Genomic DNA, 22,291 nt, shown 5'->3' with positions numbered 1-22,291 from the left:
ATTTTTTAATTTCTTGCCATGATTCATCACATAAAAACAAAGTCAGTTAGAACATTTGCATTTGTTATAATACTAAAGCTGCCAATTGGCTAAAAGCCATATGTTGGCACACATTGCTGCTATTACATTTTGTAGCATCCCTTTTCTTAATTTTTCAATTTCTTGCAGCTATGATTCATCACATAAAAACAAAGTCAGTTAGAACATTAATATAATTTGCATGTACTATAATACTAAAGTTGCCAATTGGCTAAAAAAACATTTAATAATATGTTTTATTAATGTAATATGTGACGTAGCATAATATTTATTTAATTATTTAAAACATTTTATTTAATTCTGCTTTTTTTTTTTTTGCTGCTACATTCAAATCCTCAATTTACTGCTTCAATTTACTGCTGTTCGACAAATTTTCACATGCGAAATTCTAACGAAACAAGTAACTTATCTGTGAATGGTTTAAAATATTTAGGCTATGCTATTGAAAACAGACAATTGTCGGCGCCTTTGCGCTTCGGCCGTCCCGAGTTCGAATCCCAGCTTGCAGACCTTCCCTACTCTTCCTGCAACTGTCCTATCAAAATAAAGGCAAAAATGCCAAAAATAAATCATAAAGAAAATGGACAATGGACCTTTTTTGCTCAAGACATTTCACCTACATTTTAGATCCCTCATCGGAAAATCAGTAAACCGATTCAATCCGATTCGGAACGACTCTTTCGGTTCGTTTGGTGAACTAACCATTCAGACCAGTTTTGTGAGCCAGTTCAACCGATTCACTGAAAAGCTCCGACTCCAAAGAACGATTCGGACGTCGCTAACCGAAGAGGGGGCGGGGCACAACGAGGACCATCTCCAACGGTTTGTATGTTGTTTTTCATGAGTTGTCGTCGGGTGTCTCTGTCAGTCATACGGCTAGCCCTACCCCGCTTTCCGAATCCAATAGCGAAGCTTGTGTCTCCGACTCTTCGAGCAAGCAGACTGCTAGTCTTAAATTGGTCTCCAGCGTATCGACATTATTCAGCATGCCTGAGCGGAGGCCCTTCGTGCGGTTGCCCACTGACGTCTACCCCGTCAACTACGGGCTGCGCCTCAAGCCCGACCTCATCGACTTCACCTTCGAGGGCAAACTGGAGGCAGCCGTGGAGGTAATGTTGAACCCGATGCCATGCAGCCCCTCTGCCCCCTCTGGTCTGGGCCGCAATGTCATGCCATGTTCATGTTAAGCCTGGTTTTTCACTTTGCATAACTGCTGATATTGTCGTTGCTGCTAATCTAACGAGCTACCTGCTAGTTCACCAGACAGCGGCTTTACCCACCAAGTCTTTCACATTTACGACTCCAGCATGTCGGAATGTGATTATTTATGGTTAAATACTTAAACCTGATGACCTCTGAGGTCTGCCTCTCGCAATAAAGAAAATTAAGCAGTTAGTTTGTTGCTCCGCAAGCTAAAGTGCTAACTGGCGCCACACTGCTAACCACGTTAGCCCGCAGAGCTACTGTCATAAAGCACGTAAATACACAAATAAATGTCGTAATTTAACCGCCTTCCAGGTTATAGTTTTCACGTATTTGGCTGAGACGGTGAATCAGTTCCGTCTACATGCTCCTGAGTCACTCTGAGCCTGTCTGACAGTTTACATGATACTTTATAGCTTACTATAATCACAGTGTAGTGCCCCAGGAAACACTAGGTGCAATGTGGACTTTAAAATAATGAACTTTTATATATAATCTTCAAAATATGAGGTTCATTAAAAGTTAATTGTTAGTTAGGTACGACTTTTATACTCGTTAAATGCAACATAAATATATCTGTATCTAAGTATTTATCATTCTAAACATTAGTGTTTATAATATATGTATATATAAATGTCTATCTGATATTTTATATCAGTGCATCTTATCAGGACAATCACAGCACTTACTACTGGGTAAATGACTGTGGATGATCCTGTAAACAGAGAGAAAAGATGGCAGAGGTCAATGCGGGCCAGATGTGACGAAATTGAGGTCTGGCCTCTAGCATATCCCTCTGCTTAAGATTGTTTGTGGAGCCTTTTTATAGACCAACAGCTTTACATGTTAAGTCATGTTGTACGGTACCCCACTCTAATGCAGCCCTGTTGTGAAAGTCGCCTTGCGTTGATGTTGTCTTGATGCCAAGACTTATTGGAGCATGAGATTAACTACATCCCCCACAATGCCATATGCATTATGACCATGATTGGCTTCCATTTATGAATGCCATTGAAATAGTGTACTGCTGGTGGCGGCCTGTTGTCACATGGCCAGTGCACTCATTGCATCCAAGTCACATCCAGCTTCAACAAGCCACATGTGCTCTCTAAAGCTTCACCATGGCAGATTCAAGTCTCTAAACACAATGCGTATCATTATGCAGGATCCAATTCACCATACATAAAGTGTGGTAATAGTTCAGTTAAGGACTCTGGGATGTATTTGTCTGTGAAAACTAGCTTATGGATGTGAGGAGAGCCTGAAAGCTATTGATCATCCTGGGAATGTTTCACTTCAGCATTATGCAATAGGTAAATGCAGTCTTAAACAGCCTATTGCAACATAAGAGGCCATGCAAACTGTTGTTTTTTTTATTCATAATCTGATTATATATGCACACGTCAGAATTTCATAGCGGCAACAGCAGGAGATGGCCCTTGAGCCTCAGCAAAGCCGTGAGGATTCAGGCGGTTCTTTTTCCATGTGCGTCGTATTTGCTCGTACTCCTGGAGATTTCCTACAACAAAACAGGGAGAGGGAAATTGTATGAACTATGATATGAGCAAAGATAAAAACAGGCTGAAGTAGATACACTCAGGGCCACTGAAAAAAGTATCTCATGCTCATCAATGCTGCATTTATTTGATCAAAACTACAGTAAAAACAGTAATATTGTGAAATATTATTAAAATTGAAATGAGCTCGTTTCTATTTTAGTATGGTTTTAAATGTAGTAACATTTCTGTGACGCATAGCTGAATTTTCAGCATCATTACTCCAGCCTTCAGTGTCACATGATCCTTCAGAAATAATTCTAATATGTGGATTTGTTGTTTAAGAAACATTTTTTGTTGTTATTATTATTGCTGTCAAACGATTAATCGCATCCAAAATAAAAGTTTTTGTTTACATAATGTGTGTGTGTACTGTGTATGTTTATTATGTATATATACATACACACACATGCATGTATATATTTAAGAAAAATTTTACGTTTCTATATTAAATATATTTATATGATATAATTTATATGAATATAAATACATACACGTAAATACATGTAAATATTTTCTAAATATATGCTGTATTTGTGTGTCTTTATATATACATAATAAATATACACAGTACACACACACATATTATGTAAACAAAAACTTTTATTTTGGATGCGATTAATCAGTTGACAGTAATTATATAAATACTTGAAGAAAACAGTTCTGCTGTTTTTCTTTTTAAGATTCTTTGATGAATAGAAAGTTCAAAAGAACAGCATTTATTTGAATTAGAAATCTTCTGTAACATTGTGAATGCTTATAAATGTCACTTTTGATCAATTCAGTGCATCCTTGCTTAATAAAAGTATTAGCCTAATTTATTTAAAAAGTAGTATATATCATTTTAAACTTTCAGAGAAAGAGGCTCGTTTGGTATTTACTAAACCAGGAAGAATTTTTCCCGCAGTGATTGGCTCTGTTGTATGTAGGTGACTTCAGTTTGTTCCATTTTTATGGCTGTTATCTGATACAGTATGAAACAAAGAAAGGTTTCCGAAGCTTGCAAAGGCAATGAAGTGTTGCTAGAAAAGAAATCACACACCAAACACTGAAAACTGGAGATCATGAAACAACCGGAGCCACATAAACGTTAAAACTGAACTGTATGTCATTGTTCTTGACAGGTTACACAAGGGACAAACCAGATTGTGATGAACTGTGCTGATATAGACATAATTACTGCTTCTTTTGTGCCTGAAGGGGGGGACGGTGAGTGCGAAACTGCAAATCCACATTTAGTTGATGTGTTTGCTTGACTTTTTTTTTTTTTTTTTTGCATTAAATGCTTTATAGTCTGTTTTATTTTTAGGATTAACTGTGCTCATTTTCTCCCCATCCATTTAGAAATTAACGCTACAGGATTTAACTATCAGAATGAGGATGAGAAGGTGACCCTATGTTTCCCCAGCACTCTGCAAAAAGGTAGAGCACTTCTAATGTGGTTTGGAAGGAGCCTGCTGCAGTCATGTCAACAATCTCTGTAATTAGTTGCTATAGTCGGTTTATTGTCGCATGAAAGCGGTTTGAACAGCTTCCTTTTAAAAGATGAATGGGCCTTCCTTGCTCCGTCCTACTGTTTTGTGTGCCTTTTGTTTTTTTTAATCATGGGCTTCTTGTTTTTCAGGGGCGGGATCATTGAAAATAGACTTTGTTGGAGAGCTGAACGACAAAATGAAAGGCTTCTATAGGAGTAAATACATGACTGCTTCGGGAGAAATCCGCTACGCTGCCGTCACACAGTTTGAGGTAAATTCATATCAGGGTATTGGTTCATTCATTTGTTTGCTCCCTCGCTTTCTCTGTCACTGTTTGCTTTAGCCCCGTCATTTGTCATGTCCCCCTCTCTTCCTGCTCAATCATTCACTTTCCTCTAAGATCTTGACCGTCTGTCTCGACGGAGAAAAAATCACATTCACATAGTCATTCAGCATGCGCTTTTATTCTTGCAAATTGAGAAAAACAAGCATTTCATTATACAGGGGCTTATAATGGAGTCGTGCAGTCGTTCTAGTAAAATTAAACCTGTTACGTAATGTGTTGCTTGGCCTTTAACAGTATGCGTATTGTACCATTTTAATATATTTGCATGTTTCACTATAATGCTTACATTACAAATCCATTAAGGTCATTTAGATACTCCTGCTTATTAAATTTTTACTTGGTAGGTTTTAATGTGGAAGGGACAATTAACTGAAAGTTTAGCCTCTTAAGTTAACTTAATCAGGCTCAATGATAAGGATGTTCCCGCTGACTCGAGGCCAGTGTGAGAGAGTTGATGGAAAAGTAATTTGCCCTTTAGGTTTAGTGCTGCGTTGCCACTGAAACATTTACATGCATTGATTTTTACATCCATTTTTATGACTTGCTAAGCTTAAATGTTTGTTTTTTCTGTGATGTAATCTACGCTGTTGTTGTACATTTTGCTGATTTGTCTACAAGGTAATGTTGTCTAGCTGACTAACATAGAAAAAAGACTTGTTACAGTCAGTCTTGTTATGTGTGTGTTAGGTAATCAGTAATGTTTTGCATCACATGGCATCATTTTCCAGCAAAAGTGTGTATTATTTATGGTGTTTTATTACAGATTTGTAATTTGCACCTTGATGCAAATTTTTGAAAAAAGGACAAAAAATGATAACCAAAACATTAATAATATTTTTGCTATTTTTCTCCAGCAAAGGTGTTTTTATTTAAGAAAAAGGTAACCAAAATGTTCTGTAGATTTCACAAAAAATATTAAAAAAAAATTTTTTGTCACCGGCCCACTGAAAATGTTGGTAGGGCAATGTGTGAAAAAAGTGTGTTTTATTTATGGAGTTATATAACAGCTGTATAATTTCCAGCTTGTTGCATTTTTTTAAACGACTGGAAAAATGCCAATCAAAAGGTTTTGTGAATTTAATGAAAATAAATAAATAAATACATTAAACTAGAATGAAAAGTTTGTAGACAAACTTTAAATTGGCTTGAAAAAGCCTAGCCAGAAAGTTTTAAAAAGTTTTAAAAGCTTGCAGTCGGAAGGTTTTCAGTTTGAAGTAGTTTGAAATTTAAAATAGTTTTAAAGATTAAAGTTTGAATGTTTTCAAGGCAATACACTTTATCAGAAAAACAGATAGGTATAAAACATATTGCTAGGGTACCTGGGGTGGTTGCTAGGGTGTTTCTAGCATGACTAGCATGTTGTTAACATGTTTTTAGCATGTTGCTAGCATGATTAGCATGTTGCTAGCACGATTAGCATGTTGCTAGCATGATTAGCATGTTACTAGCATGGTTAACATGTTTCTAGCATGATTAGCATGCTGCTAGTATGTTTTTAATGTGATTTAACATTGTAAAAGAAAAAAATTCAGCTAAAAACCAGGTAAAACCAGCTTATTCAATTAAAAAAACAGCTATAGACCAGTTAAAATCCACTAAAACCAGCTGATTTAACAAAAAAACCCAGCTGAACCCGTCAAAATCCAGCTAAAACCAGCCTTGTCTAGTCTTAGCTGGTTTAAGCTGAAAGTAGCTGTTTTAAACTTGGTTGGTCTTTTAGCAGGTCTCCCTGCTTGACCAGCTAAGACCAGCCTGACCAGCTAAAAAGGTGCCAAAACCACTTTAAAACCAGCCTGGAAGCAGCCAACCAGTTAGATATATTATAGATAGATAGATTAGAAATATTACATAGAGTGGAAGATTAAATGAGTTTAAATTGGTTAGAAATAGTACATAGAAGGGAAGTTTGATTGAGTCTAATCAAAGTCCCTTTAAGACAAGTCACGTCACTCGGCGGCTAGCTTTGAAAAGCTTCTCGGGCATGCAAGTGCAGCTCCTTTCTCTTTGAATGGGGAAACATGAAATTCTCCAAAACTTCACTAAACTTACGATTAAATTTCATATTTGAAATCACCAAAGAAATCTTACAACAACAGTGTCATAAATGTTGTTTCTTTTGCTCAAATAGCGTTATAAAAAGTTTTTTGTGTCGCGGTAAACAACCGTCGTTAATTTGAAAAATGGTGGCGCCGGCAGATGTACACACAAGTGCAGATGTGGTGTTTACAACTTACCTTAAATCGCTTCGGTAAAAACGGATAAACTTTGTTCTTAATGTCCTCCTCCTTTTTTTCCTCTAACAGATGTCTGGTGTACGTACACTGCAGCTCCTCAAACATTAAGCAAAATAAAACAAGCTAAAACTTTTTATTTTTTTCAAATTACTTTCCAAATTTAGAAATAATTTTCCTTCATTTAAGTAGTGTGAGAGCGCAACGATGCTCTAAATGTGTTGGCATAGCAACGTGATACTTCCTATTTCCTTTTCCGCCCGTCCTACGAAGGCCGTCTCTTTTAATTCTAGGTTGAGGACACTCCGTATTTACATCCTACTGAGGATGCAACCTCCAGAGGAATCAACCTCCGGAGGGCGCAGCCTTCTAAATGAGTCTTTGGTCTAATAGGCTTCAGTGTGTTTAGATTAATGTTTTTGACAGTTGGAGTTTGAATAGTCTTGGATCATTTGTCTATGGGATTTTTATCATGTTTAATCTTCAGCTTTAAGAAAACCGTAAGTCTGATCAGTCTAAAAAAAAGATATAGTCTCAGCCTCAGACGTCACGGCCACGGACCATTGGCTGAACGTCTGATGCATATGGCAAACAAAATGCATATGGCACACCGTCATCGGATTGGTTGAATTATACAGGATTTCCGGGAGACGTGTGTGTCGTGTTCTTTAACGTTCCGCCTGGAAACAAAGATGCCATGGCGCCAAACCCCCTCACGAAAGAAGAAAGCCGTCGTGTTTACAACTGTGACAATGAGCGATTATCAGGATCAACTAAATGCTGGATTCTCTAAAGTATGTGAAATATTTAAAGTTCGCGCCATAGAATATTTAAAATATGTCCGAGAGTTTTACACACCGGTCTGTTATTGTGGCGACATTTCCACGCCCCGAATCGTGACGCTGAACGAAACGAACTGTGATTGGTTGTTTGACATGTCAGTCAAACGGCCTCATGGGAGTGCCTTGGCCAATCAAAGCTGCCATGGATTCCAGACCTTCAGCCATCAGTCTGAAGTAGGGCTGCGCGTTAAATATCGCATGCGATTTATCGTGCAGCCCTAGTCTGAAGGTCTGGCTACGCGAGACTAGAAAAGATATAGCAACCCAAATCAAAACAGTCTGAACAGCTGGGCTGAGTTTGGTGGTTCTTGCTTGAAAGCTCTAGGAGGAGTAGCGTTCAGAAATTTAGTCTAAGAAGAATAATAATAACTAGAAGCTAAAGTTTGTGAACAAACTTTAAATGTTAGCTTGGCAAAGCCTGCATGGGCAGCCTTGGGGCAAAAGAGCCAGAGTACTTGTGGGTCCGGTGTTCTTGAGCTGCCCCGTGTCAAAAAAAGTACAACAGTTATAGTTTTCATAATATTTTTCTATGGACCCTTGCTATTTTCTATTCTAATAAAAAAAACGCCTACTAGGCTATGACAACAGCTTCAACAGAGTTGGCTAGCTGGATGTGAAATAAGCCTTTTATTGTTTTCCCTCTTTGCTATTTCAAAGTCCTGTCACCAAAGCGTTGTGGGCAATGACAAAGAAGGTAACTGAAACAATGCGGTTTTACTCAAGGCGATCGTCGGGTCAAAGCACAATGGTTAGTGTAGATGATACGGTTACATAATGGACAATTGTCTTTTAAAGTAAATTATGAGTTCTTATGTGAGTGCTATTATATGCACAATATGAAAATAGATAACTAATATAGTGTTCCTTCTTCAGGTGGACGTGCATTCAGTAATGTCTGACAACTTGAGAAATATATTGTCTATACCATTAAAATTAAGATAAAAATTTAATTGTCTATTAGTATTTAGGGGATTACAGTTTTTGCATACTTATATTGGGCTTTATTAAAGTTTATGAAAATATAATGAATTTATATGCATTCTTTTTATTTAGTCACTTAAATGAAACGTTTTCAAAGTCTTTGAACTGAGATCTTAAAGGATTTGCCATCCTGTGGCTCCCTCGTGTGGACAACGTTAGTATTATGGCCTTCATCTCAATCACATTATTATAAATGGCTAATATTTTTTAAATGATTACAAATGTACTTTACTGATAATATACACACACTAAACTCAAATTCATTGATTCAGTATCTCATTACATGCTTTAAGAATTGAATGTTCAACTTACATTTTTGAAAAGGTTTGGAAAATTGAGTCTCAGAATAATAATAATAATAATAATGTTTAAATAGCATGACAATATGTTATGCCAAGCCAACATAATAATACGACATAACATAAGCCAACATAATAATAATAATAATAAGCTTAAGTAGAATATCAGTAAGTTGTCTTTTTCAAGCCAACTTAAATATGAAAATGTTGGCAGGGCAACTACAAATCCAAACTGCTGACCTGACTGGGCCTTAAGAAAAAAAGAAAAAGTCAGAATAGAGTGCTTTTGTGGATCTGTGGTTTTTGATGCCATGCAAATATCCTTTGTTTGAATCACTGCAACCCACGCTTACCCTGAGTCCTCTCTTCCTGTCTCGCTGTCTCCATCTCTCTCGACGTCTCTCACCCCCTCCAGGCCACGGACGCACGTCGAGCTTTCCCTTGCTGGGACGAACCCGCTATCAAAGCCACTTTTGACATCACCCTTATCGTCCCAAAGGACAGAATATCCTTGTCAAATATGGTACGTGTCATTTCTTTTTCTTTTTCTTTTTTTGATGTTTCCCTCTAGAAACAAATCTCCCTAAATGACTAGATTCACATTACTGTCAGACGCATGTGCATTATCTAACACAGGCCCAGAGGCGTTGTGCCTCCCCTAGCCGATGTACGATGTACATTTTCTGAGTCATTACACTTGTGGCGCACATGCGGTATACAAGTTTTGACCTGTGACGTGTGCCATTCGCATTCCTTCTCTGTTTTGAAAACGATTTTTAGACCACTATATTGTTCTAATAACCTCTGCTACTGGTTTTTACCATTCTTAGGAAGTTATTTGTTGTTGTGGTTTTATCAATTTAAATGTAAATTGGCCAACCACAAACGGTCATTTTTTTTCACACTGTGGCCAAAATATGATGCAAATTGAATCTGACTTTTCTTTATCTGTGCAGAATGTTGTTGATCGAAAGCCATATCCAGAGGATCACAGTCTGGTGGAGGTGAAGTTTGCCACTACACCCATCATGTCCACCTACCTGGTGGCGTTTGTCATTGGCGAGTATGACTTTGTGGAGAGTCAGTCATCAGATGGTGTGACGGTCCGTGTGTACACTCCTGTTGGAAAGGCAGAGCAAGGGAAATTTGCACTGGAGGTACGGCAGGCGTTCTCTCAGTTTGTGACTGTTTTCATTTTTGGCATATCAAACTCAAATTGGTTTAGGTATTTGTAGTCTAAACAGCAAAGACTCCATGGAAAATGATTTTTACTGTATTCCCTACATAAATAATATAATAAAATTTATATTTTTAACGTTTTATTTCCAAACATCTGATTAAATAAAAAATATACACCACCATTCAAAGGTTTAGAATTAGTACATTATTAAAGAAATTATTACATTTAAGGACACAATAAATTGATCAAATGACTGTAAAGAGCTTAAAATTGTTAAAAAATTATTTATTTTTTAAATAAATGCTGTTGCTTTGTATTTTCTATTCTTCAAAGAAACGGACAAAATGTATTATGGTTTTGGAAAAAAGTATTAACATTGATAATAGAACATTTTTTATTTTAAATGTAAATATTTTGCAATGTTTTACTGTATTTTTGATCAGCCTTGTTGAGCATAAGAAACTTTACTGACCTCAAACTTTTGAACTGTAGTGTATTTAAAACATTATTCTTTTTATAAATATTATGAATATTATTATGATATTAATATCACAAGCTGACAATTATTGTAATTTTGCATTTATAAGCATTATAATGTACAATATTTAAAAAAAATTATGTGCTTAGTGCTAGCTGTGATTATAATAACTCTTTTGTTGTCAAAGTAAAAACATTTTTATTTTTCCCAGGTTGCTACAAAGACCCTTCCGTTCTACAAAGACTATTTCCATGTTCCTTATCCGTTGCCTAAAATTGATCTAATTGCAATTGCTGATTTTGCTGCCGGTTTGTATCATTTTCATTAAATATTAAACATCTCATAGACATTGTTATATTTAGTTTTAACCTTTGGTGCTCTTGCGTCCTGTAGGTGCCATGGAAAACTGGGGCCTTGTTACTTACAGGTGACTTTTAAATGAAATGATTAAATAGCAATCCTGAGACTTGATAAATCATCACGGAAACCCAGAACCTTGTGCTTTTTGAAAGCGTCTGTTCAGGAGAACTTCATTGATATTTCATCTGTCTTGGTAGCATGTTAATCCCCGGCCATACCTGAACAATATGAGCCACGTTATGTTCTGGGTTCTGTTCTTACGCATTTTTTTAATTTCCTTTTTTAAAATCTCGTGCTCACCCCTCACAGGGAGACGGCTCTGCTGATTGACCCAAAGAACTCGTGTGCATCGTCCCGGCAATGGGTCGCCCTGGTAGTCGGCCACGAGCTGGCACATCAGTGGTTTGGGAACCTGGTTACTATGGTGAGTTCAGATGTTCAGTGTGGTAGGTACGCCACATATAGTTTTTGTAGGTCACAATGGTATTTGAATATAACTGAGAAAATGTCTGTTGCTGCAGGAATGGTGGACTCATTTGTGGCTAAACGAAGGCTTTGCGTCTTGGATCGAGTACCTTTGTGTGGACCACTGTTTCCCTGAGTACGACATCTGGACCCAGTTTGTGTCTGCCGACTACACTAGGGCTCTGGACCTGGATGCGTTAGATAACAGCCACCCTATTGAGGTCTGCAACAGATGGGTGTATCTTTCTCATTCCACTCAGATCTCCAAGTGTGCGCCTGTTTTGTTTGTTGCTTTTAAGAGTATGTGTGGATAGCGGGAAGTTTTGATTTGCACTTTGTTTGTCAGTCTGTTTGTCTGCTCAGCCGTATCACTTACAGCATTTAAATTCCAGACCCAGATTTAGCCTGATGAAATATTGATCTCCGAGTCATGTTTCAGAGCGTGTGTGTTTTGAATCGTAGGTTGATGTTGGACACCCTTCAGAAGTGGATGAAATATTCGATGCCATATCGTACAGCAAAGGGGCCTCTGTCATTCGCATGCTGCATAACTATATCGGCGATGAGGTGAGCGGTCATGTTCAGCCAGCTGCAGAGGGACATTCCCAGTGTAAATCTGTCAGGCAGGTGGTCGATGTGGGTCCTCTAGGTGTATGTGTGCACATCTGTCTATTGTGCTGGAGTCAATGACATTCTGCCGTTTGTAATTTGACAGATCACTTTTGTTTATTGTTGCGTGCAGCCCTTGTTAATACTGACTTTTAGATTAATTTACAATTCTTTTCAGTTATGTTTAGCTCTTTGGTTTTTAGTTATGTCTTATTGAATTATCTTTATTCTAGGATTTTAGAACGGGAATGAATGCTTACCTTTTGAAGTTCCAGCACAAAAATGCATCTACTGGTAAGTTAACACGCCACAGTCTTTGCATAGATTAAGCTTTGACCCACCAATAATTTTTATATTGATGACTAAACAGGCTAATGACCTTGTAAACCCAAGATAGACTTATAATGATTGTGACATAACCACCTGTTCACAATTATCTGACAGCCAAATTTAGTTGTAGAATTTTTAGGTGTCTTATAGTTTCTAACTCAAATAGGGATTTCAGCATGAAAATAGCCAAATAAGGTGTTAAAAAAACAACCACCACCAAACAAAAGAAAAATATAGCCCATCCTATGTTTGTTATTTTTCCCAATAATCTGTTACACTTGGATGTACGTTATATTACAGAAAAAGAACATCTGTCGCTACTTCCGTTTAATCGTGACATGAACAATGAATAAAAGAGTTCTTAAAGTCTGTGATATAGGCTGTATTTGACATGAACAAAACTCAATTAAATCATAAATCATAATTATTTTTATGACAATTACTCATCAATATAAACAGCAGTTATCTTATACTATGGAAAGCTTGCTGTGTGTTATGGACCGAGTGACCTGTGTATCAGTTTCACTGGTTAAATGTGGGATGATGTTTCTAAAATGTAGTGTTTAGCTTGATCTTTATCTGCATTTTATGTTGTTTTTAAGCTTTAAACATTATAATACAGTATTAAAAAAGCATACATTATAATAAAAAAAACTTTTGATCTCATTAGAACAAAATGGTGCACTCATTTTCTGTTCTTTGATTTTTATCCTGCAACACACCACAAAAACATGAAAAATTAAGTCTGGGCCATTTTGTTGAAAAGTTCCAATTTGTATGAATCTACACATCTGGAGTTTGAAGAGCGCATAGTGAATTGTAAAAGAAAAAAACATGAATTTTCCCTTGTATGTAGGAAAGTGGCTCCATAAGGAAATGGAGCATTGCTTGTGGCCCACGATCCGATCCAAACAACAGTGATTACAGCTGTAGTAATTACATAGTGTGTTACATTGTAATTCTGACATGACATAGTATTTGGCGGGAGTGTTGTGGGCGTGTGTGTGATCATGCAGCAGTGTTGTTATTATGCTTTGTTAATTGTTGTGTTGTCAGAAATAAAGGGTGTGACGTTCTCTCTTTCTCTATCCCAGAGGACCTTTGGGAGTGTTTGGAGCAAGCAAGTGGGAAACCTATCGCTGCAGTGATGAATTCCTGGACCAAACAAATGGGATTCCCTATTATAGTAGTGGATCAAGAGCAGGTAACAGTTACAAACTCATTCTCATGGACATCAAGGTTTGGTTTTGTTTTGATCTGATCCAGCACTGTGGGATTGTGTTTATATATAAACATCCAGGAAAAAAAAAAAAATATATATATATATATATATATATATATACACACACACACATTCCCCCCCCCCTGAAGTTTCAAATATAAATACCCCTCTGGTATTGAGAAGTCTTGCTGGGATGGACTATGAGCTTCTCAGGGAGCATCTGGTAATAACAACTGTTGTCTTGGCAGTACAATATTTAATCAGAGCTGAAATAATTGGTTTGGGTTTTTTTCCCCCTCCAGCATGGCAGTGACCGTGTGCTGAAAATCTCTCAGAAGAAGTTCTGTGCTAGCGGACCACGTAATGGTACATGCAAAGAAAGCAGTTAAACTATTGAAGCCTCTGACTTTGTTTAACAATTGGTTTATTTGTCTTTTTCTATACTCTAATATCTGTTTTTATGTTCTAGATGAGAACTGCCCTAATTGGATGGTTCCCATCAGTATCTGCACTAGTGAGGACCCGAGCTGCACCAAGATGAAGGTTCTGTTGGACCAGCCTGAAACCACAGTTAACATCACCAACGTTGCACCTGACCATTGGATCAAGGTCAGATTGCTGCATTTTATTGATTTTATGGAAAAGGCTTTTTATACTTCAAATATCAGTGAAGATTGGAAGGGCTTCAAAGATTGTGCATTTATAAAATCACATTGTTTTCTTCCATGTGCAGATTAATCCAGGTACCGTGGGATTCTACAGGATCCAGTACAGCTCTGCCATGCTGGAAAGTTTGCTGCCTGGTATCCGAGACCTCACACTGCTGCCTGTGGACCGCCTGGGTCTGCAAAACGATCTCTTCTCCCTGGTGAGACGCCACTCATCAGTCTGAATCAGTGTTTTGCAAGTCAGAGTAGAGGCTCAGGTCTCCACCTTGAGTCAAGTCTCAAGTATTAAGACTTGAGTGAAGTGTCGAGTTACAAAGTCTTATGGAAGTCAGGTTCTTTCAAGCCTCCATGCCTGACTAATACGTTATAAATTATTAATCAAATCATGTGGGTTTTGTAACTTCAGCACCAAAAAAATTATAAAAATAAAAAAAGGTTTTAGCAAACCTCTATAGATACTGAGAAATGTTAATTTGGCAATTTGCTGAAATAGTTCAAGCATAGAGGAAATTGTTTGTTTTAATATCCGTTGGATAACTTCTGTTGTTTTTTTTTTAAAATAATAATGAAATATTAGTTATTTATATATAGCACAAAAAAATCTAATTAAAGGGATAGTCCACTTAAAAATTTAAATTCTGTCATCATTTACTCCCTCAAGGTCCAAAGCTGTATGAGTTTCTTTCTTCTGCTGGTCCCCATTGACTTTCATAGGATTTTTCCCATACTATGGAAATCAGTGGGGACCAGCAACTGTTTGGTTACCGACATATCTTGTATGTTCAGCAGAAGAAAGAAACAAGTTTGTGACAACGTGAGGCCAAGACAGAATGATGACAGAATTTAAATTTTTGGGTGAACTATCTCTTTAAATGTATAAAAAAAAAAATTTTTTAATATATTTTAAGTATGTTGTGTGCTTGTGTGTGTTTTAGTGATTTAGTATTGGTGTGTCACTAAGCTTTTTTTGTAGGCTACAAATCTTTTTTTCCAAATGTTGCTATCTTTGTGTTCAGTGTTGCTGAAAAGAAAAGCAATTTCAGCAATATCATTATTGGTTTCCGTTTCTTCTCTCCGTCCATTAGCACTGTCTGTTTTTAATAGTGTTTCTCTCTCTGTCATGCCCTCAGGCTCGAGCAGGTATGATCAGTACTGTGGAGGTGTTGAAGGTGATGGAAGCATTTGTGAATGAGCCAAACTACACGGTGTGGAGTGACCTGAGCTGTAATCTGGGTGTTCTGTCCTCTCTGCTCTCACACACTGACTTCCACGAGGACATTCAGGAGTTCATCCGAGATCTCTTCACCCCTATCGGCATGAAGCTGGGCTGGGACAGTAAAACCGGAGAGGGTGAGAGCCAGAAGTGAAGGCGTATGAACATTGTGTGTCATAAATATTCACTCTCATGTCATTCTAAACCTGAACTTTTTCACCTGTGGAACATAAAAGATGATATTTTGAAGAGGCCATTGACTTTCATTATATGAACAAACACACTGAGACTTTTATTTTCCACTGAAGAAAATAAGTCATAATTTTGGGTGAGAAAATTGACAAATGTCATTTTTGGGTGAACTATCCCTTTAAAGGTGTCATATTCTGCATTTTTCTCTGTAATCCACTTAACAGTCTAGGTTTCTTGCATTAAAAAAGTCAGAATTTATTTTCACATCACCAATTTCTCGCCGCCTTCAATTTAAACAGGCTGTTTTTTTTAAATATGTTCTCTATGTAAATGACCTTGGTTATGATAGGCTAAATGCAATGAGTGACAGCGCTCCTGTCAAGTTGTTAAAAACTGAAAGGGAGTTGATATATAAATGTTATATCATGGTGATTTCACAAGCCATTTTTTTAGGTTTTTAATATATGGTGAGGGTTAACACAATACAAAAGTTTCTGTAGTAAATAGCAGGAAGAGTGATATTGTGCTTTGCATTTTCGAAACCAATTTGGGTACTAAGTCAAAAACAAATGTTATTGATTTAGACTCAAAATTTAAGTTAAATTTGTGTGAATATTAATTAAATATAAATATGAATAAATAAATGTAAATGGTATTAATCATGAATGTATACATTTTAAAAATGATGTAGCTTTCAAGTATTTCTTATTTAAATGAAAAATATATAAATATAAAATAATTACTTGAAATTTGAAGTAAGTGTGCCTTGGTAGTCGTTATCGATGTTACAGTGTTCATTGCCTATTAAAGGGGTCATATGACGTTGCTAAAAACAACATTATGTTGTATATTTGATGTAATGCAATGTGTTCATGTGGTTTAAGGTAAAAAAAACATTATTTTCCATATAATGTACATTATTGTTTCTCCTCTATTCAAGTTCAATTCAAGTTTATTTGTACAGCGCTTTTCACGATACAAATCATTGCAAAGCAACTTTACAGCAAATTAAGTTTCTACAATATTTAGTGGTAGCTTATCATGCCTGCCTTTCTGAAACGCTTCCATTTTTACAAAGCTCATTGTTCTAAAAAAGCGAGGTGTGCTCTGATTGGCCAGCTATCCAGTGCGTTGTGATTGGGCGAATACCTCAAGCGTGTGACGGAAATGTTACGCCCCTTAACATACTGTGATGCCGTCTCCCAGCAGGACGAGACAAAACCAATAAAACCCATTACAAACGAGGCATTTGTTGCATCCAGTGGGGACATAATTACGGATTATAATGACTTACACTGTCTTTTTACGCGTTGCGTTGCATCGCGCCGCGTAAACCTAAAACCATGTCTGCATTTGTGATCGGAGAAATGACAAACAACAAGCGCTACTCTACACTGCTCAAAACTCACGTTTGAATCATCATTGGCAAATTATTTCAATATAAAAAACGTACTTACAGGCTGTTTTAGTCTAACGTTACTCTCCCAGGATCAGTAAACAGTCCTCCATAAAATGTGCTGCACACATCTGAATATTTGGGTTGAAGTGTTCTGGAACAGTGTTGTAAATACAACTTAACCACTGATTTCTAGTCGTGTCCTCTTTTGGAAGACCAAACAAAGTAGTTTCGCTTTCACAACGAAACACACAGCGACTCCACAACATGGCACCAGCGGCAACAGCGAGAATAAAAGTTACGCATCGTGACGTAGATATGTGGGGGTGTGTTAGAACGAGCCGTTTTAGGTAGGTGAGGTTGAATCTTAAATTTTATAAAGAATATCTCTTTGAATTTGAGACTTTAGTCTTTGCAACTTTACAGATCTTCTTTATGCACCAAGAGCTTGTAACACTCCAAAGAGAAAGGAAAAATTGAAATCGCATCATATGACCCCTTTAACTGCTCACCGCCTCCACCATCATTTTACTTATTAAATTATTTAAAAAAAATAAAAAACATTTAGTTTGATAATGGATGCTACAATATAAACGGAAATCATCCACTCCATACAGCATTAGCAGCAGGAGTCAGATTTCACTTATCATGTGAATAGAGTAAGGAGAGATGACTGACAAAAAGATTACGGAGGATTTGGGGTCAAAGCGAAAAGCAAAAGTGCCTATTTGGGCATATTTCCATGTTTAATATATGTTAAGTTTGTCTTTGTTTTATTGTTATTGTGTTTTTCATTAAAATTAATAATGAAGTTCAAACTAGTGGAAATGTTTTCATTTATTTGTGTTACAGCACGGAAACGGTATATACAGCCCCTCACATGACATGCAAGAAGATATGTATTCTTCTTATAAAGAAGAACTATAAAGGAATAGTTCACCCAAATAACTTAATAAAATCTGCACTGTTTCTCACACAAACTTACGTTTGCGTTGTGCATATATCTCCATTAACGCTGTTCTGTTTTAGCTTAATGGTTTCTGTTTAAATAGTTATCATTTGTTTGTCAAGAGACATTCAAATGAAGTGTTCTTTTGTTGGTTGCCCCTCTCCCCGTGTCTTGTTCAGGGCATTTGGACGCCCTGCTGCGGGGTCTGGTGCTGGGGAAGCTGGGTAAAGCGGGGCATAAGGCCACACTGGAGGAGGCTCGGCGGAGATTCAAAGAACATGTGGAGGGTAAACAGATCCTGCCTGCAGACCTCAGGAGTCCAGTGAGTCGTCTTGCATTTCTGTTCATAGTACAGACACATTTGCATCAGTGTGCTAGTGATTCACCAACATTTCGTCTGAAATTAATTGAATAGATGGTGTGTGTTAGTGTCTGTTTCATGCAGACAGTGTAGATAAAATACAACAGAAACAGCTGTGTGGATGCTAGTGCTTGAATAACAGTATCGATTTCTCATTTTAGTTGATACTGATCTGGATTCTTAAATCCCAAGATCAAGATTGAATATGAAACAAAGTCTCAGATTTAAAATTCTGTCAATTTTATCACAAAATACGAACAATTATATTGTTTTAATGCTGTTTAATGTTGTTTTGATACTGTTTAATTATACATATGTACTGATAGTCTCATCTTTATTACTAGTTATAGCACAAAATAAACATGAATGAACATCATAAGGAATGTTAAAAGAAACAGTAATACTTACTGAAATGTGTCAAGTCTCGTGCAGTTGTTTGATCATTTGTTCAAGTGTTTTAAACGCAGGACAACATCAACCATCTTGTAAGCAGGAAAGCCATTGAATGTCCATGATGTCCAAATCAATACTCAAACTCTAGAAAGAAGCATTTTATATGCTAAATATATGCACTGTATTTTACATTTAATGTATTTTTACTTAAATTGTTGTCTTCATTATTTAATGTTTAAGTAAATCTGTCATGAAATGTTTGAATGTTTATATTTCAACAAGAAATTGGAGTAGAAACATGATTAATTGATTATTAGATGCAGTTTATTTTCAGTTTTATTGTTTTTGTTTATATTAACACGCCCCCCACGGTGATACCGGTATTATCGGTGTTGTAACACGTCGATTAAACGGTTGAAAAATTTCCTCACCGTCACAACCTTAGTACTGGCTTAACATGTCCCTGTAAATGTAGGTGTTTTTTTTGCATCCCTTTAGGTATACCTAACAGTTCTGAAGCACGGAGACAGCACAACGCTTGACACCATGCTCAAGGTGACAGTTAACACGTGTCTGAACATTACACAGCGACAGCCTCAAAGGTACAGGCAAATAAAATGCATCTCTCATGTTCTGTGTTCAGCTTCACAAGCAGGCAGACATGCAGGAAGAGAAGAACCGCATCGAGAGAGTGCTGGGAGCCATTCCCGCCCCTGACCTCATCCAGAGAGTGCTTAACTTTGCCCTGTCGGTACGCAAATATACACACACACTTACTGTAAAAAATAGGTCAGACTGGAAACATTTCAAGCACCAGAACCACAATTTGCAAGAGTGTGAAATGTTTGAACGGATAAAGGGAATGGCACAAAACAGTCAGGTATTTTGGGGTGAATCGTGCCAAGCCTGTCAATTACATATCTCCGAATTATTGTTGAATTCGGGATATTTTATGTATTGAAGGACCATAATTATTTAGTCCCTGTGATTCATGTTTAAAGCTGCAATGCATCAATTTTCCTCAGGAGATCAATAAAGCACCATTTCATCTTTGAATTAGGCTAACATTCTCACAAGAAATCCAATCTGATCTGACACGCTCTAATCTGAGTCTGGGAATTAAAAATCTCCAGAAGTGTGAACAGTGGCGCTGAGTGTGGCTGTGGTATTTTTAGGAGGAGGTTCGTCCCCAGGACACTGTGTCTGTAATTGGGGGCGTAGCTGGAAGCAGCAAACAGGGGCGCAAAGCTGCATGGAAATTTGTTAAGGACAACTGGGAAGAACTTCATAATCGTTACCAGGGCGGCTTCCTCATATCAAGACTCATCAAGGTGAAACAAGTGCAGTAAACAAATAGAATGCAACAATCCGTAAATTAAGATGGGAAATACAGTATTATACCTAATTTATTGATTATGTATAATGAATATATGTTTTGTTTCTTCACTGCAGCTGACAGTGGATGGGTTTGCAATAGATAAAATGGCTGCTGAAGTTAAGGTGAGCATCATGTCGCTTATAAGCAGTGTTGTCTGAAGTCAAGTCACTGTTATTTATACAGCACTTTTTATAATGCAAATTGTCAAAGCAGCGTTACAGTATTAAACGGGGAAATAGTGTGCCGTTCTCAGTTTAATTCCAGCAGTTTAATTCTAGGTGTGTAAAGTGAATGTAAATGCATTTTCCAGTTATGTTCTGCTTTTAAAAAGACTATATATTGCACTTAGGTTGAGTAAACGTTGCTTGCATTTCATTTGAATTGATTCTTTTCAGTAAAGCAGTGGAACAGTTCTCTAATCGCAATGATTTATTAGTGAATCAGTCTTAATATGAATGAGTTTTAAAAGTCCTTGTACAGTTATCATAAATAATGGAAAGATAATGTAAATTCATTGTTTAAACAAAGTATAAATCTGTAAATATAATGTATGCAAATAAGAGTAAAAATTAATATACAGTCTCATAAGAAAAAAAAGTATGCTTGAGTTTTACTTTATGTATGACTGTTGCCTGACAAAATATTAAACAAAGTGGTATTTACAGCAAGAAACATTAGTAAAGTCTCATTGGGTGAATCGCATCAAACCTGTCAATGTTGCCAAATATCAACAATAGAAATTATAATCATATTGTTTAACATAAATTTTATATTTTAAATATTAATATAATTGTTTAATATTGTTGTATTAGCTTCTATTATATTTTGTAAAAAAATATATATATATATTTTCTGCTTTAAAATCTTTTATAGACTAAATATTGCACTTGGTTAGAGTAATTCTTGTTTTAGAAAACTTTTATTTATTTATTTATTTTTTTGGTGAGTAAGTGGGACATGTCAGTGATTCATTAGTCAATCAGTCTATTTTATAAAAAAGAAATTTAATATACTTTACTAGCATTCAAGAAGTCGTGGCCTAATGGTTAGAGAGTCGGACTCGTAACCCAAAGGTTGTGGGTTCGAGTCTCGTACCTGCAGGGATTGTAGGTGGGGGGAGTGAATGTACAGCGCTCTCTCCCACCTTCAATACCACGACTGAGGTGCCCTTGAGCAAGGCACCGAACCCCCAACTTCATGTCGCTCCCTGGGCTCCGCAGCATAAATGGCTGCCCACTGCTCCAGCACCGAACCCCCAACTGCTCCCCGGGCACCGCAGCATAAATGGCTCGGTGTTCACGGTGTGTGTGTGTGTGTGCACTTTGGATGGGTTAAATGCATAGCACTAATTCCAAGTATGGGTCACCATACTTGGCCACATGTCACTTCACTTCACAAAAGTTTAGAGGTTTTAATGGAAATTATTGGGCAAGGACGCTTTAAATTGATCAAAAGTGACCAAAAACGCATTATGAAGTTACAAAGTTCTATTTCTGTTCCATTTCAAATAATTGCTGTTCTTTTTAACTTTCTTTTCATCAAAGAATCTGCAGAATTGCAGAAATAAATTACATTTTAAAATATATTAAAAAAAAGGTTCTTTTAAATTATATTTCGAAATATTCCTGCCTTTACTATTTATTTTCAGGAAATATAATGCAAGCAAACATTTCAAGCAGGAAGTTTGTTTGGTTTCAAATGGAGCAATAGATGTCCTGTTCAAAATCCAGATAAAATGCATTGTGATACAGTTTGAAAAGAGACCGATAAGCACTGCAGGTTACTGTTCTGAACTAAAGTGTTGGTGGTTTCTCTGCTTTCAGAGTTTCTTTGAAAGTCATCACGCGCCAGCGGCTGAGCGCACGGTACAGCAGTGCTGCGAGAACATTCTCCTGAACGCCACATGGCTCAAGAGAGACGCAGACCACATCCACCAGTACCTGCTGCAGCGGAAAGCGCCCCCCGTCTGACCTCTGACCCCTCCCTGACCTGCTCACTCACTCCCAAATGAGCATCATCTGGCTATCTTCAGCAAAAACAGAAACGATTACAAAACTGCAACTCCATCTTAAGAATTACCCAAGAGTCAATAAAGAGAAGTGAGACTAGGAAACGAGAACGTTAT

General features: G+C 37.0%; 1 protein-coding gene across 1 annotated transcript; it reads left to right on the top strand.

The window, feature by feature from the left end:
* The first annotated feature begins 811 nt into the window (after positions 1-811).
* On the top strand, positions 812-22,199 carry LOC107562071 (puromycin-sensitive aminopeptidase). Its single transcript, XM_016246631.1, has 23 exons — positions 812-1,148; positions 3,923-4,007; positions 4,143-4,220; positions 4,423-4,544; positions 9,388-9,495; positions 9,929-10,129; positions 10,842-10,938; positions 11,024-11,057; positions 11,300-11,414; positions 11,512-11,676; positions 11,918-12,022; positions 12,298-12,358; positions 13,489-13,598; positions 13,919-13,982; positions 14,086-14,225; positions 14,350-14,484; positions 15,415-15,634; positions 18,214-18,356; positions 19,287-19,343; positions 19,432-19,539; positions 19,964-20,119; positions 20,241-20,288; positions 21,990-22,199. The coding sequence occupies exons 1-23, from the start codon at positions 1,026-1,028 to the stop codon at positions 22,134-22,136; spliced, it is 2,622 nt and encodes an 873-aa protein (XP_016102117.1). The 5' UTR covers positions 812-1,025; the 3' UTR covers positions 22,137-22,199.
* The last annotated feature ends 92 nt before the right edge of the window (positions 22,200-22,291 follow it).

The sequence above is a fragment of the Sinocyclocheilus grahami genome, unplaced genomic scaffold (assembly GCF_001515645.1).
Source record: "Sinocyclocheilus grahami isolate Dianchi unplaced genomic scaffold, SAMN03320097.WGS_v1.1 scaffold804.1, whole genome shotgun sequence".
NCBI classification, from domain to species: Eukaryota; Metazoa; Chordata; class Actinopteri; order Cypriniformes; family Cyprinidae; genus Sinocyclocheilus; species Sinocyclocheilus grahami.
Note: the sequence above shows the minus strand (reverse complement) of the source record. Positions and strands in the feature narration are given on the sequence as shown.